Source organism: Oncorhynchus keta, chromosome 30, assembly GCF_023373465.1.
Source record: "Oncorhynchus keta strain PuntledgeMale-10-30-2019 chromosome 30, Oket_V2, whole genome shotgun sequence".
NCBI lineage: Eukaryota > Metazoa > Chordata > Actinopteri > Salmoniformes > Salmonidae > Oncorhynchus > Oncorhynchus keta.
This window is the reverse complement of record NC_068450.1, coordinates 53,835,110-53,852,301: the sequence shown is the minus strand read 5'-3', so window position 1 is coordinate 53,852,301 and position 17,192 is coordinate 53,835,110. Positions and strand designations below refer to the sequence as shown.

Here is a 17,192-nt window from a genome sequence, read left to right as displayed (position 1 = left end):
ACATAGAAGGAAAATTGGCTCTCACTCTACATCTCGAATGTTGATTTGCTCTGGGGAGGTTGACCTGGAAGAGATGAAGACAGATAAGCAACTTTGATCCATTCCAAAAGACCATGACAGATTTTAGGAACATGATTTTTATTTTTGATCTTTTCGGGTCGTCTTAGGGTCTCCTTGTCCCAGCGTGTCCCCATCCGGTCACTTAAAACAGAGAAATAGAGAGAGAGAGAGGGAGAGGAAAGAGAGAGTGGAGACAGAGATGAGGGAGAGAGAGCGCCATGAAAGAGAGAGAGAAGAGAACACCCCTCTCTCTCTCTCTCTCTCTCTCTCTCTCTCTCTCTCTCTCTCTTCTCTCTGTGCTCTCTCTGTAGAGGAGCTGCATGGAGCTGCCTAGCTGAGAGCTGCCTGGCTGGGTGACTCTGCAGTGAGCATGCCCTAGATATTCATCACTGCCACACCGGGCCGGGGGGATAATATATTCCTCCACGGGCACAGCGGCGCCGCACACATTACTCATCTCTACATGGTGTGGGAAGGAGGGAGTGGTGGGAGAGAGGGAGAGGAGGGAGAGGGAGTGTAGGGAGAGAGGGAGAGGTGGGAGAAAGGGGGAGAAGGGAGGGATCGAGTAGGGGGGTCATCAGAATTTTCCATTGGTTTCAGCATTTTCCATGTGTTAGTAATGGGATAGAGGGATGAAAGGGAGGGATGAAAGGGAGAGATGGAAGGAAGGGATGGAGGATTGGAAGATGGCAGTTAATGACCATGCAGGGGGAACAGTGAACTCCTTCAATTTTACAGTCAGACAGGAAGTAGCTGGTCACTCTTTCTGTTCCTGTTTAATAGAGCTGATTCGTAATCATGAGAGGACATTGGAGCAAAATGTTTCGCAACCGTTAACTAGTGTTTCTTATGTAATCCCTCTCTGTTTCAGTACGTTTTTTTCCCAGTTTGGTGCCAAATGGATACGATCTTGCTTTAATACAATCTCTACACACGTCTCCATGTGCCACACCGAGACCTGTCAAGGAAAACAGAAGAGGAATTCCAAAAAGAAAGCTTAGTGTCAGATGTCTCAAAGGCATTATATTAGCTACCACACTATAGAGTATTGAAGTATGTACGTACACACTCCACACCTCTAATGTACTTAGACATGGTCTCAATTACAGCGACATTTCAAATAATACCCTTTCTTTCTTACTCCAAACGAAGTCATGAAATAATAAGGATATATTTGATCGCTCATTTCAAAGTGTCCTTGAGGGCAGAGCAAAACAACGTTTTTCAAATGCAGCCATTTAAAACTTCCAAGAGAATAGGAATACGCTTCTACCTCATTTAAGCCTGCGGTGAGGGTTTTTAGTGAGGGAACTGCAGCAGAGGAGGACGGGAGTCAGAGGAAGAAGGGACTCAGTGAGCTGCATGGCTGTGCTGTGAGCGAAGTGTGCATGCCTGCGTGTGTGTGTCCCTTCCGTGTGTCAGTGTGCCTGTGCGCGTGCGTCCTTTCCATTGCACGGGGGGGGACGTTCAAACAGTCAGTGAGCATCGATCCTCCGCCTGCACTGGTCGTAGCACTCCTGAAAACACAGGCGTGGGTTTGACACGACACGGGAGTAGTTCTTAAAATCCAGGCACGTTTAGTTAGTCTGAACGTTTAGTCAAAATGGTGTAGCAGTACACACAAGTACACACCGAGAGATAGATTCTCACCCAGCTGATCAGACAACACACATTGACAAAACAGTAATAGATGTATTCGTGGTAATGATCAGTAGATTCTAAAGGTTACAATATCTCTTTCTGAAAAATCCTTTGACTATTTCTGAGGGGAACAAAACAGAAGAAAGAAACGTAGCTGATAATGCCAAGAGAAAAGGGTTATGAAGAAAAGGTAATGCACACAACATGCCCTTTTAGTAATCTCCCCTAATAAGGATTTAAGGTGAACCGTATTCACAGCTTTCACTCCTACCTATCTAAGCCTATTACCATTTCACATCATCAAGGCGGCTATAAGAAGTCAATCTGGATCTTTTTTTTTTTTACAGTACATTGTCGAGAGGTAGAAAAAGCCTAGATAAAGCCTGGTATGTACTGAGGAGATAAAAAGGACACTTTCTAGTGTTGCAGCTTTTGAGAAAGAGAATGCCAACCGTCGTAGCACAGTGATCGAAAAATGTCAGCGCTCTGCCCTTTGATTTTAAAACTATGAAGACAACCTGTGCCTTAACATCCCTGAAACATTTCCCCAGTGCTTTCACTCATCTCCTAGCCATCCCCAGATCTTTAGAGAAACACAAATCGAACCACCATTTTGGGTTAATAGTACCATGCACAAGAAAGCGAGCAGAAAACATGTGACAGAGATTTTGACAGAGTTACAAATGAACAAGGTTTCCAAATGTCAAAACGGAACAAACGTGGGTTAGTGTAGTGCTCATGCTTCACCGAGCAATGAAGAAAAAGAAAGAAGAAAATAAACTAAAGGGAAAACAAGACTGCTTAATAACTTCACCTCCGAGGAGGCCAGAGAAAATACATGCAGAGTTTCAATTTAACATCTTTCACTTTGCAGCAAAGGTGGGAGTGAGGCGGGAGATTCTTGTAAGTGGTGACTATTGGAGCGTACACCTCATTCCCCATTTAGAGGTGACCTTTCACCCTTAGTACACGACCTTCTGATTCGCTGTAAATTATGATCTGCATCTCCAAAGAGGAAAGAGGTTGTTAAAAAAAAAGGAAGATCCCAGAGGTGCCCATTGATACGCACTTCAAGGGTTAAAAAAGAAGAAAAAAAATCAACAAAGAAAGTCACAAAAAATGTATCTATAAATAGTTTTGTACATGCACGAATATCAGGCTTTTCTTTTTTTGGGGTCAAAAATAGAAAAAGACAGAAAAATACCTTTGTCTTCGTCACCATCATTATTGGTGAAATCACCGCCTTGACTGTTTGAGTTGGCTCCTACTGTCAACAACAGGAGGGAGAAAAGTAGAGGGGATGAGGGGAGACAGGCTTATAAAAACCCAAACATTTTTTTTTTGTGGAAACATACATAACAGTAAGTGGTTCAACCAATTGGATAGCATGACACACAAAATTAGGAGCACCAACACAGTATTCTAATAACAACTGTTCACAAAACACAGCTGTTTAGTACAGGTAAGTATATCTAATGAACAACTCTCATTCCTATTAGACAATAGATATGGTGGCCCTAAAGGGCATAGGAGCTTTTAAAATGAATTGCCCCTTAGGGACACTGTTGTCATGACGTTTCCTTGTTGGGTGAGATTTATGACCCCCCCCATAAATACCTTTCCCTCTTTTCTCTCCACTCTACAGAATGGACTCTTGGAAAGCCCTGTGTTACCACAGAGAAAGTATAGTAACATCAAAAGGTTGGGGAATGGAACAATATTTCCCTTTCTCTCAGTTGTTGTCTGGGACATTATATCTGATGATAGGACGACAAATTGAATCTTGGAAAGTCTACACATTCTAGTTATCAGATTCACATGAAATTGTTGTGCAATTTAAATGTTTAAAGATGACACTATTTGTGAGAAGATGAAATGTGATTTTAGCTCCTAAATGAGAGAATTGTTTTCATAAGTTAACTTATGCTCATTCAGTGGTCACGCCCAAGTGAACAGACATTGGTTGGAGAGGGATGAATCATACCCTTCTCTTCTCCAGTACAAAAGCCCCCGTGACCTAAATTCACATTGGACTAAGCAAACCCCGGTGTGAGCTGTGGATGCAAATGGTCAAACGACTACTCTGTCTAACAAAATGTACATGAGACCAGATCACGTGGAGGTGATGATCACCACGCTGGAATGGTGAACTTTGACTAGACCAGACAGAATACAGCACGAGCAGATTATGGCAACTTGGTATGCACATTAAACTATTATTCACCAAAGAAGAAGTGATACATCCTAGAAGTCAAGAAAGGACAGACAATATCCTAAGAACGACAGGGCACTTCAACGTATCCGCTCTACAACACTACGACCAGAAAGATTCCTCAAAGGACAATGGCGATCTCTGCTGGGTAAACCAGTCTTCCATCTTCGACCCATCTATCAAAGCGCAGCTCAGAGTAAATATATATCTTGCATTTTTCTTTTCCGAATGGCCGGTTATTTGAATGCATAAGATACTGTATTTACGGTAGTATAGCTTCTAAAGGTCCAATAGAGACCCAATCCCTTTGTCCGTCAGTCTTCCCGCTCTTTCATTCAAACCCAGCCCCCTTCCTTTGTGTAACCAGCCGTCATATCAGGTTATGACACTAGGGGCTTTTCATGACATGATTAGCAATCGATGTATGATCTATCCTGTGTATATATATGTAATTCTGTGTGATTATTTCGGTATTTAGTAAATAAATAATTAAGTAAATTTGTGTATTGCTGATTCAACTTGTTAGTCAGGGTTCGTGCAGATAACCAAATACTTTACGACCATCAGAATGAGACTGAATAATAAGGTGACGATTAATAATTGACTGCTATTGATATTAAAGATCTCCAGATCTTAAGAGAGTGGATTCGGGAGATAACCACTCTATATAAATGAATGCTTCCGTGGTGCCCCAGGTTATTAATGGTTTAATTGTTGCCTGGTTTAATTCAATCACGTAGTCAATTAAACTTTAGGTAATCAATTTGATAAAATAGCATGTCGTATCACCTAATCATAGTCAGAGACACGATACTGTATAGACTACACACCGCACACTAGGGCAGAAATCACAACAACATACTAAGAACTCATGCGAAGGACACTGAGTAGAGTAGAGAACAGAGCATCAAGGCTAATCAAGTCCACTCCAATATTCCTCCTAAATTGGATCAATGATCAAATATAATCAGATTCTATCACTAACTCATCAAATATCCCGAGGTCAAATTCCATGTTTAAAAAATGTAAATCACCATATGCTATGCGAGTATTGTCCCTTGTGTTCATATAAGACGTGGTAGACTGGTAAGGTCCACACCAAATCAAATCATATTTTATTGGTCACAAACACATGGTTAAGCAGATGTTAATGTGATTGTAGCGAAATGCTTGTGCTTCTAGTTCCGACAGTCCAGTAATATCTAACAAGTAATCTAACAATTTCCGAACAACTACCTAATACACACAAATCTAATGGGGTGACTTGAGCGATGGCCGAGCAGCATAGACAAGGTGCAATAGATGGTATATAATACAGTATACAGTTGTGGCCAAAACCTTTGAGAATGACACAAATATTAATTTTCACAAAGTCTGCTGCCTCAGTTTGAATGATGGCAATTTCCATATACTCCAGAATGTTATGAAGAGTGATAAGATGAATTACAATTAATTGCAAAGGACCAGCTGACATCATGTCAGTGATTCTCTCGTTAACACAGGTGTGAATGTCGACGAGGACAAGGCTGGAGATCACTCTGTCATGCTGATTGAGTTCGAATAACAGACTGGAAGCTTCAAAAAGAGGGTGGTGCTTGGAATCATTGTTCTTCCTCTGTCAACCATGGTTACCTGCAAGGAAACGCTTGCCGTCATCATTGCTTTGCACAAACAGGGCTTCACAGGCAAGGATATTGCTGCCAGTAAGATTTCACCTAAATCAACCATTTGTCGGATCATCAAGAACTTCAAGGAAAGCTGTTCAATTGTTGTGAAGAAGGCTTCAGGGCACCCAAGAAAGTCCAGCAAGCGGCAGGACCGTCTCCTAAAGTTGATTCAGCTGCGGGACCGGGGAACCACCAGTACAGAGCTTGATCAGGAATGGCAGCAGGCAGGTGTGAGTGCATCTGCACGCACAGTGAGGCAAAGATTTTTGGAGGATGGCCTGGTGTCAAGAAGGGCAGCAAAGAAGCCACTTCTCTCCAGGAATAACATCAGGGACAGACTGATATTCTGCAAAAGGTACAGGGATGGGACTTTTCTCTGATGAATCCCTTTTCCGATTGTCTGGAGCATCCGGAAAAAAGCTTGTCCGGAGAAGACAAGGTGAGGACTACCATCAGTCCTGTGTCATGCCAACAGTAAAGCATCCTGAGACTATTCATTGATTATGCAAGAATGGGCTGCCATCAGTGGCCCAGAAGTTAATTGATAGCATGCCAGGGCGTATTGCAGAGGTCTTGAAAAAGAAGGGTCAACACTGCAAATATTAACTATTTGCATCAACTTCATGTAATTCTCAATAAATGCCTTTGACACTTATGAAATGCAAGTAATTATAGTTCAGTATTCCATAGTAATATCTGACAAAATATCTAAAGACACTGAAGCAGCAAACTTTGTGGAAATTAATATTTGTGTCATTCTCACAACTTTTGGCCATGAGTAATGTAAGATATGTACACATGATTAAAATTCCATTATTTAAAGTGGCATTGTTTAAAGTGACTAGTGATCAATTTATTAAAGTGGCCAGTGATTGGGTCTCAATGTGGGCAGCAGCCTCTCTAAGTTGCTGTTTAGCAATTTGATGGCCTTGAGATAGATAAAAGCTGTTTTTCAGTCTCTTGGTCCCAGCTTTGATGCACCTGTACTGACCTCGCCTTCTGAATGGTAGTTGTGTGAACATCTAGTGGCTCGGGTGGTTGTTGTTCTTGATTATCTTTTTTTTGCTGAGACTTAGGATGCTGTAGGTGTCATGGAGGGCAGGTAGTTTGCCCCCTGTGATGTGTTGTGCAGACCACACCACCCTCTGGAGAGCCTTGCAGTTGAGGGCGGTGCAGTCGTGGGTGAACAGGGAGTACAGGAGGGGGCAAAGCACGCAACCTTGTGGAGGCCCAGTGTTTGAGGGTCAGCAAAGTGGAGATGTTGTTTCCTACCTTCACCACCTGGGGGGCGGCCGTTCAGAAAGTCCAGGGCCCAATTGCACAGGTCGAGGTTGAGACCCAGGGCCTCCAACTTGATGATGTGCTTGGAGAGTACTATGGCATTGAATGCTGAGCTGTAATCAACAAACAACATTCTTACATAGGTATCCTTCTTGTCCAGATGGGATAGGGCAGTGTGCAGTGTGATGGCGATTGCATCGTCTGTGTACCTGTTGGGGCAGTATGTAAACTGAAGTAGGTCTAGGGTGGCCCGTAAGGTGGAGGTGATATGATCCTTGACTTGTCTTTCAAAGCTCTTCATGATGACAGAAGTGAGTGCTACGGGGCGGGGCGGTAGTCATTTAGTTCAGTTATCTTTGCCTTCTTGGGTACAAGGAACAATGGTGGCCATCTTGAAGCATGTGGGGACAGCAGACTGGGATAGGTAGCAATTGAATATGTCCGTAAATACACCAGGCAGCTGGTCTGCGCATGCTCTGAGGACGCGGCGAGGGATGCCCTCTGGGCCAGCAGCCTTGCAAGGGTTAACATGTTTAAATGTTTTACTCACATCAGCCGCGGAAAAGGAGAGGGGGGCACACTCCTTGTTAGCTTCTAGGCCCCTTCAATCTCAATTTCTGCCTGAATGACGTGCCCAAAGTAAACTGCATGTAGCTCAGGCCCTGAAACCAGGATATGCACATAATTCGTACCATTGGAAAGAAAACACTTTGATGTTTGTAGAAATGTTTAAATAATGTAGGAGAATATAACACAATAGATATGGTAAGAGAAAATCCAAAGAAAAAACATTATTTTAGAAATGAGACATCCTCTTGGAAAAGCAAGAGAAGGCTCATATTGTAAAATAGCTCCCTGGATGCAATTCCCATGGCTTTCACAGGGTCTATGGTCTATACAAGGTCTATACAAGGCAGTCTATGTTCAACGTTTCAGGCTTGTAACTTAAAAAACGAATAAGAAATAACACTTTTTGTATGATGACACACTTGGAAATCTGTGTCTTTGCGCTCCATGATGAAGTTGCTCACCTGCTAAAATCGGTTTCCTATTGAACATACTTCTTTCCGAAAAAAATATTATAGTTTGATTACATTTTAGGGTGTCTGAGGAGTAAATAGAAACATATTTTGACTTGTTGAAACACAGTTTAGTGGTAGATTTATGGATTCCTTTCTCTGCAAGTTGAATGAGTGGATTACTTCAATCGATTGCGCCAACTAAACATACTTTTTGGGATATAAAGAAGGATTTTATCTAACAAAACGACGCTACATGTTATAGTTTGGATGCTTTGGATGACAAATCAGTGGAAGATTTTCAAAAAAGTAAGTGAATATTTCATCTTTATATGTGAATGTATGAAACCTGTGCCGGTGGAAAAATATTTTTACGTGGGGCGTCGTCCTCAAACAATCGAATGGCATGTTTTCGCTGTAATAGCTACTGTAAATCAGACAGTGCAGTTAGATTAACAAAAGGTTTAGCTTTCAGCCTATATAAAACACTTATATGTACCTAAATGTTTAAAATCCATACTAACTATTAGAATATATTTGAATTACGCGCCCTCCAGTTTCACTGGAAGTTGTCCTGCAATCGGGACACCGATCCTTAATTAGCGGGCCTTGACGGTGGCACTGTATTATCCATAAAACGGGCAAAGAAGGTGTTTAGTTTGTCTGGAAGCGTCAAAGCGTCACGGTATCCGTGACGTGGCTGGTTTTCTTTTTGTAGTCCGTGATTTCCTCTAGACCTTGGCATATACGTCTCATGTCTGAGCCGTTGAATTGCGTCTCCACTTTGTCCCTTTACCGGCATTTCACTTGTTTGAATGCCTTGCAGAGGGTATAACTACACTGTTTATATTCAGCCATTTTCCCAGACCTCTTTCCATGGTTAAATGAGGTGGTTCACACTTTCAGTTTTGTGCGAATGATGCCATCCATCCACAGTTTCTGGTTAGGGTAGGTTTTAATAGTCACCGTGGGTACAACATCTCCAATGCGCTTCCTTATAAATTCACTCACTGAGTCAGCGTATATATTGATGTTGTACTCTGAGGCTGACCTTAACATATCCCAGTCAGTGTGATCAAAACAATCTTGAAGCATGGATTCTGATTGGTCAGACCAGCGTTGAATGGTTCTAGTCACTGGTACATCCTGTTGTATACCTGTTGTATTCGGCACATGTGACACATGACATTTTATTTGATTTAGTAGTGTTATGGCCTTAGAGACACTGTGCGATTTATGAATACAGGGATTAAAAGGGTTGTAATATTTTCTGTACTGTCATGTGCAGGTAGTGTTAGACCCCTTATCTACAGGGGTCTGATTGGTGTCTTATGCTGTTTGAGGTGGGCGTGTTGTTAAATTTAGATGACGTGATTAGCCATTGCTAGATCTTCAACTGGACCGTTAGCCTGCTGTGGTGTGAGAATACCTGGTTGATAATAGACTTAATTCTCAGATAAGCACTACAGATTGACTCACTGACAGACCCATCAGAGTAATAACGATGATCGTTAAGATTAAGACAGCTGAGACAGGAGTAGAATCCTGTAACATTGAGTAGCCACTTTGCTGGTCTCAGACTGCACCCGCCTTCAAGAAGAAAAACCACACGATTTGACATGTGAAAACGTCTTTTTTTTGGAACACTTTGTATCCCACTGGGCACACACTGGTTGAATCAGTGTTGTTTCCGTGTCATTTCAACCCGTGTGGAATAGACGTTGAGTTGACATCTGTGCCCAGTGGGATGTGATCACATGTTTTCACGTGTAGTTTCTAAATGTAGTTTCACAGTGTCGCTTTACACGTTGTCACGTTATCACAATAACTTCACATAAGATCACGTGATCACATGAAAACATGTGTTTTTGGAACACTTCACGTGTTCATGTGAAATTCATGTGGTCTTTCCAGAAGGGTCTGTCCTCTATATGGTGCACTACATTTGACCAAAGCCCTATAGGCCCTGGTGACAAGTAGTTAACTATACAGGGTATCGGATGCCATTTGGATTGCATCCTAGTACCAATTAAAATATTATCTCATTTAAAAAAAGCAACAAATATTGCTATGATAACTGTTTGTTTTGACACTATGTTGGTCTGGTGTCTCTGAGGCGCTAGATCGCTAGCTGGTTGGTACATAATGAGGCCTAAGGCTTAACACAACACACACACACACACACACAACTGAACTGAACAGGCCTGTAATCTCACAGTTAACGGTATCTCAAGCTGTACAAACAAAGGCAAGTGGCATGTCAGTTTAACGCAGCAAAGCATAAACTCCCACATCTGTCCTGTACAGAATGTCCATACACACACCCACACACGTGCACACACACATGCATGCACTCGTGCACACACTCACTTTACGACCATCAGACAGACACCCAGCACATCTGTCAGAACAGATGAAAGAAGAATCGAGTCTTAGTTTGTTGGTTTCCCTTGTAAAAGTCAAAGCGAACACTGAGAGCATGCAGAGTTATCCAAGGTTTGTAGTGATGCACGTCTTTGAAGGCTGAATCGCGAATGGCACCCCATTCCATATAGTGCACTACTTTTGACCAGAGCCCTCTTCCTCTTTCCTAAATAGGCACCTATCCCTATTAGAGGTCGACCGATTATGATTTTTCAACGCCAATACCGATACCGATTATTGGAGGACCAAAAGAAGCCGTTACCGATTAATCGGCCAATTCTTTTTTCATGTATTTTATGTATTTGTAATAATGACAATTACAACAATATTGAATGAACACTTCTTTTTTAACTTAATATAATACATAAATAAAATCAATTTAGACTCAAATAAATAATGAAACATGTTCAATTTGGTTTAAATAATGCAAAAACAAAGTGTTGGAGAATAAAGTAAAAGTGCAATATGTGCCATGTAAAAAAGGCTAACGTTTCAGTTCCTTGCTCAGATCATGAGAGCATATGAAAGCTGGTGGTCTCTTTTAACATGAGTCTTCAATATTCCCAGGTAAGAAGTTTTTTAGGTTGTAGTTATTATATGAATTATAGGACCATTTCTCTCTATACCATTTGTATTTCATATACCTTTGACTATTGGATGTTCTTATAGGCACTTTAGTATTGCCAGTGTAACAGTATAGCTTCCGTCCCTCTCCTCACCCCTACCTGGGCTCGAACCAGGAACACATCGACAACAGCCACCCTCGAAGCATCGTTAGACATCGCTCTGCAAGGTGAACAACTCCTTCAAGGTCTCAGAGCGAGTGACGTCCCCGATTGAAATTATATTATCGCGCCCCTCGCTAACTAGCTAGCCATTTCACATCGGTTACACCAGCCTAATCTCGGGAGATGATAGGCTTGAAGTCATAAACAGCTCAATGCTTGAAGCACAGTGAAGAGCTGCTGGCAAACGCACACAAAAGTGCTGTTTGAATGAATGCTTACGAGCATGCTGCTGCCTACCACCGCTCAGTCAGACTGCTCTATCAAATATCAAATCCTAGACTTAATTCTAACATAATAACACACAGAAATACGAGTCTTAGGTCATTAATATAGTCAAATTCGGAAACTATCATTTCGAAAACAAAACGTTTATTCTTTCAGTGAAATACGGAACTGTTCGGTATTTTATCTAACGGGTGGCTTCCATAAGTCTAAATATTCCTGTTACATTGCACAACCTTCAATGTTCAATGTCATAATTACGTAAAAATTCTGGCAAAATAGTTCGCAACGAGTCAAGTGGCCCAAACTGTTGTATATACCCTGACTCTGTGTGCAATGAACGCAAGAGAAACGACACAATTTCCCTAGTTTAATATTGCCTGCTAACCTGGATTTCTTTTACCTAAATATGCAGGTTTGAAAAAACATACTTCTGTGTATTGTGCATTTTGATTTTAAGAAAGACACTGATGCTTATGGTTATGTACAGTCGTGCAAATGCGCTTTTGTTAAATCCTCCCCTGTTTGGCGAAGTTGGCTGTCTTTGTTAGGCAGAAATAGTCTTCACACAGTTCGCAATGAGCCAGCCGGCCCAAACTGCTGCATATACCCTGCCTCTGTTGCGGAGAAGTGAAGTGACACAATTTCCCTAGTTAAAATAAATTCATGTTAGCAGGCAATATTAACTAATTATGCAGGTTTAAAAATATATACTTGTGTATTGATTTTAAGAAAGGCGTTGATATTTGTGGTTAGGTACATATTGGTGCAACGACAGTGCTTTTTTCAAGAATGCGCTTGTTAAATCACCCGTTTGGCGAAGTAGGCTATAATTCAATGATAAATTAACAGGCACCGCATCGATTATATGCAATGCAGGACAAGCTAGATAAACTAGTAATATCATCAACCATGTGTAGTTAACTAGGGATTATGTCAAGATTTATTGTTTTTTATAAGATACGTTTAATGCTAGCTAGCACCTTACCTTGGCTCCTTGCTGCACTCGCATAACAGGTAGTCAGCCTGCCACGCAGTCTCCTCGTGGGGTGCAATGTAATCGGCCATGATCGGTGTCCAAAAATACAGATTACCGATTGTTATGACAACGTGAAATCAGCCCTAATTAATCGGCCATTCCGATTAATCGGTCGACCTCTAGTCCTTATAGTGTACTAACTTTTGACCAGAGCCCTCTGTGGCACAATTGTGCTGCCTCATGACCTAGCCTGGAGATATTGTCCCCTCTCAGCCTGCCTGGTCTTGCCTGCCTCTCCATGCATATGACTGGCTGTCTGAATCACACACTCACAACAGACAGACTGGAAGCTAATAGCTCAGGCTCCAGTGCTGTGAACCCAACTGGCATTGGCAGGCTACTTATGCTCAGTGAAGGGCCTGCGTCCCAAATGGCTCCCCATTCCCTTTCAGTGGACATTCCCTATGGGTCCTGGTAAAAGTAGTGCACTATATAGGGAATAGAGTGCCATTTGGGAAGGACCCAAAGAGCACGGCTCTCTCTTACACAAGCCACTCACACCAGAAAAAGCACTAGGGCAAGGTAAACCTACTATAATACTGTATTGAGCTGTCATTCAAGCCCTGTCAATGTATTTGTTCTCTTTCTTCAATGTACTGTAGCTTTTCTCCCTCCTGTGTTTCTATGCAAAGGAGAATTGGATTCATAATGAAATACAATCACTATCCCATTGATGGATGTGAGTCTCAAACGGCACCCTATTCCATATAGAACACATTACCTTTGACCAGAGCCTCATGAACAGAGCCCGGTACCGTATATAGGGAACAGGGTGGCATTTTGGATGTACTGTAGCAAAGGTGTGGGCCACAGACATACACTCCTATAACCAACAAAGATCTGATAAATCACAGCTCGCCATTGAATTGTAGAGAGGCCATTATCTCTGGGAGCACACATGAAGGTAACAAGCAGTAGATTTATTGTAATTTCTGCTTTCTATTTCTGTTCCAGTGTTGAATACTAAAACAGAACTAATGTAGGACGGTGTTCATAATTAAAGATGGAGGGAGAAAGAGATGAGGCCTGGCATTCATTCTGCATAGTACACTACTTTTGACCAGAGCCCTATGGGCCCTGGCCAAAAGTAGTGCACTACATAGGGGAAAAGGGTGCCATTTGGGACGCGGCCCTGCTGTGGTATTGTCTTCTCACCCAGAAGAGCCCTCAAGAGGCTCCATATTCACTCTGATTAATTCACAATAAAACAGGATCACCTTGCGGGTCTCCGCAGTAGTACCCAGTCTGCAGCCACTGCAGAGGCAGATAGAGCCAGCTCCAGCAACAGCTCCAGGAGCTAGCACGCACGCACGCACACACACACAAACACACACAGAGACACTGCAGCTTTTTGTCTGCACAGACAAACATAGCATCCAAAATTAAAGTAGCTCTGGCATTAAAATACAATCCTAAATGTGCCACTTTTCACAAGCCAACCCCTGCTAGACAAAATGACATTCACCACCCACACTGCACAATCAAAAAGGATACAAAAGAACAGAACTTGTGCAGGTTATCAATATGTCACACCCTGATCTGTTTCACCTGTCCTTGTCTCCACCCCCCTCCAGGTGTCACCCATCTTCCCCACTTATCCCCTGGGTATTTATACCTGTGTTTTCTATCTGTCTGTGCCAGTTTGTCTTGTTTGCCAAGGCAACCAGCATTTTTCTCTCAGCTCCTGGTTTTCCCAGTCTCTCTTTTTCTCATCCTCCTGGTTTTGACCCTTGCCTGTCCTGACTCTGAGCCCGCCTGCCTGACCACTCTGCCTGCCCCTGACCTTGAGCATGCTTGCCGCCCTGTGCCGTTTTGGACTCTGCCCTGGCTATGAGTGCTTGCCTGTCCCCGACCTGCCTTTTGTCTATCCCTTGGATTATAATAAATACCAGAGCTCAAACCATCTGCCTCCTGTGTCTGCATCTGGGTCTCGCCTTGTGTCGTGATACAAGACTTAACCATATATGGCGTAGTCTTTTGCACTTAAATCAGACCACACAATGGAGGGCCTTTTCTTAATCCGTCAGTCCATTTCAAGAGGACAACTATAAAACTATAAATCCTCTTTCCTGATCCTGGGCTGGCAGGATGTCTCCACGTTACACGGGATTTGAAAAGGCCAACACTGTCTGTAAGGATGACGGGCAGCCGGGCAGTATGGAGGAGGAGAAGATGAACAGAACAGGGAGAGAGAGATGTCTTCCATGAAGCACTGACTGACTCCTCAAGAGGAGACAGAGTCGGTGTCCCAAATGGTGCACTACGTTTGCCATGTAGTAGGGAATATAGGGCCCTGGCCAAAAGTAGTGCACTGTGTAGGGAATAGGGTGCCATTTGGGATGCAGGACAAAAAAAATATGGAGAGAGATGTCGTCTTGACTCCTGAAGAAGAGCTGTTGAGTTTTTCCTTCAGGCCAATTACATTAAGCTAAGAACTGTAGCTTTAGGTCAGTTGATTTCAATACATCAACATTCATGTTCTGCATTCATACATTTTAATGCCAGCAAACGTATCGTAATATACTGATACTGAAACTGCCTTCATTCTGTAATTGACATCTATGAATTCAGGTTAGAAGGCATAATGTATCCAAATGAAAGATACCTGAGGCTAGTTATATCACCTGAAGGTCTAATACTACCAATACAAAGACCAAGGAGTTCAGATGCCTCCGCTAAACCAATGGATAGACAGCAGCACTGTCTGTCCACAAGAATCCTAACCCTTGGTCCATCCACTCCACTTCTACGTCGCTTTCCTATCACATTATTGCTAATGCCACACTACAACAGAATTGACTGGATATAATGGATAAACTTGGACATCCTACGTATGTGAGTCCAATTGCCTACATGTAAATGAAAAAAAAAGTACACAGGGATTTCAGTTCATGTCAGTTCACTTTTCTTCAAAAGTCTCTAGAGATTGTGGAATAGTATGTCGGAGTAACGACCCAGGCTGTGCATCCGGACTGGGATTGTCAGATTATCTATCCCCTCCTGTGGTATTTAATCTAGCAAGAGCTCAGACTAAATGTAGCATAGAGAGGTGTAGAGTTCGGTATGAATACATTAGAGAATTCTCTTCACATTGACCTTCATAGACCAGAAAGGGTCTGTCTCTCCAGAAGAGACGGCGACAGCCCAGCAACAGTTCATGTTCGACCTTCAACATCTGTGTTCCAGTTGCGCTAAGTTAACCAACTCTTCGTTTTATTTGATCTTGCTGTAGGTGTCTGATAGTGGGGCCTGAAGGGGGTAAGTGCATTACATCAGTGGTGTAAGTGTCAGGACTACTCCGAGTCAGGAGTGCTCACTCTGCACTGCACCTTATCAACAGGAGAGAAGGCTAACTGCTACAGAATAGAATAGACAGGAGTGGGACATCCTACGCCCTCAGACAGTAGGGAGGTCTAAATATCTATTTTCTCTCTCTATTAGACCACATTCATTTCAAGCCTTCAGTCAAAAAAAGCATTTTGCCCTTTGGTCAAAGTATCGCACTTTGATCAAAAGAACACCAACGTTTCTGGTTCAAGAAGTTATCCCGGCCAATTTAGAGCTGCTTCAGAACAAATGGACCTGCAAAGTGAAATGCCAAAGCAAACACAGAGGCAAACAGAGGATAACAAGATATTTGTGTTAATCAAGGTGTGACATACCATCCTCAGTTGGCACGTATATGTTTAAATACAGGCAGTCCTCGTTCTGGTCCTGCATATAGGTTACCACTGTATCCAAGTTCGCTGTGAACCACACCGGCAGCATATCGTTGAGTAACTTTTCCTCCAGGTACTGTGGACACACAGGGGCGAACTGGGTAGCATTCCTGATCCCAGGCCAGGACATGGGAGGCTCGGGGGGCTGGAAGCGTCTCTCCCCTGTAGGGGCCAAAGCGTACGGGATCCCCAAGTACTGCTCCACGGGCCCTAGGATCTCATTGGGCAGCGTCGTCTTTAACCCCCGCAGCTTCCCGTAATTCGTGGTGACAACAGGGTGGACTGGGGTCTGAGCCACGACCGGCAGACAAACAGACTCTAACAGGAAGCCAATCCATAAGAGAAGATAGACCTTGGATAGGTAGACCATCCCCATTCCATGGGCCATAATGGCTCCTCCAGAGCTCCATGGAGAGGCACTGCTTCCCACTGGCCTGCTTCCTCTCAACATGCTCCTGCTGTGGTCAGCCAAGCAGATTGTGGCCCTGGAAATTCTGGAACTCCTCTCCCACCCCCCCACAGCTCCCAGACCAGTAACCTGCTCCTCAGGCTGTGATTAACAACTGACAGACAGAGCTCCAGCCAATCAGAGCAGCTTTGTGCAACTCGGTGCCCCCCATCCTAAGAGAGTGGGTCTACTTATAGATTGTTGGTCGGGAGCGGTGCCTGTATTTGTCTCCAGATGTCTTTGCTCGTCGACCCAATTCCAGCTTGGTTGGTTTACCCTGCAGGGAAGACAGAATGGGACATGTAAATTAATCCTCAACACATCAAAGGCTACATACAGTATGATTTCCAAATCCCTTCCAATAGATGTCCACTTGTTGAGCATATAGCAAATATATCACTGCAAGTCCCCTCTGTGTATAATCAAAATGTGCAAGAGATGCAAGGCATGAAATTGTATCTTTCTAACAAATCAATAGCCTGGAAAAGACAACAACATAAAAGTGTGGTTTCGAGTAGAATCAACAACAGAGATACTATATTGTCAAACTGCTTTATTTCGTTGTGTCACGTCATCGTTATGGTCAGGATAATGTTGCACATAGCAGCAGTTTCAATAAAAGAAAACTCCAAGGCTGCATCCCGATGATTCTCAACCCATTTCCCAAAGTGT

The 17,192-nt window shown here is 42.9% G+C and overlaps 1 protein-coding gene across 2 annotated transcripts in view; it reads right to left on the bottom strand.

Annotated features, from left to right (window-relative positions):
- nlgn4xa (neuroligin 4 X-linked a) overlaps nt 1-16,584 on the bottom strand; it is a 63,922-nt gene extending 47,338 nt beyond the window's left edge. The window contains exons 1-2 of one of the 2 annotated variants that reach the window (XM_035744889.2): nt 16,016-16,584; nt 2,906-2,968 (exon numbers count right to left, since the gene is read on the bottom strand). In XM_035744889.2, the coding sequence (XP_035600782.2) occupies nt 2,906-2,968; nt 16,016-16,523 (571 nt within the window). In that variant the 5' untranslated portion in view covers nt 16,524-16,584. The remainder of the gene's footprint in view (nt 1-2,905; nt 2,969-16,015) is intronic. The other variant, XM_035744891.2, reaches the window with a different exon arrangement.
- Nucleotides 16,585-17,192: the final 608 nt, after the last annotated feature.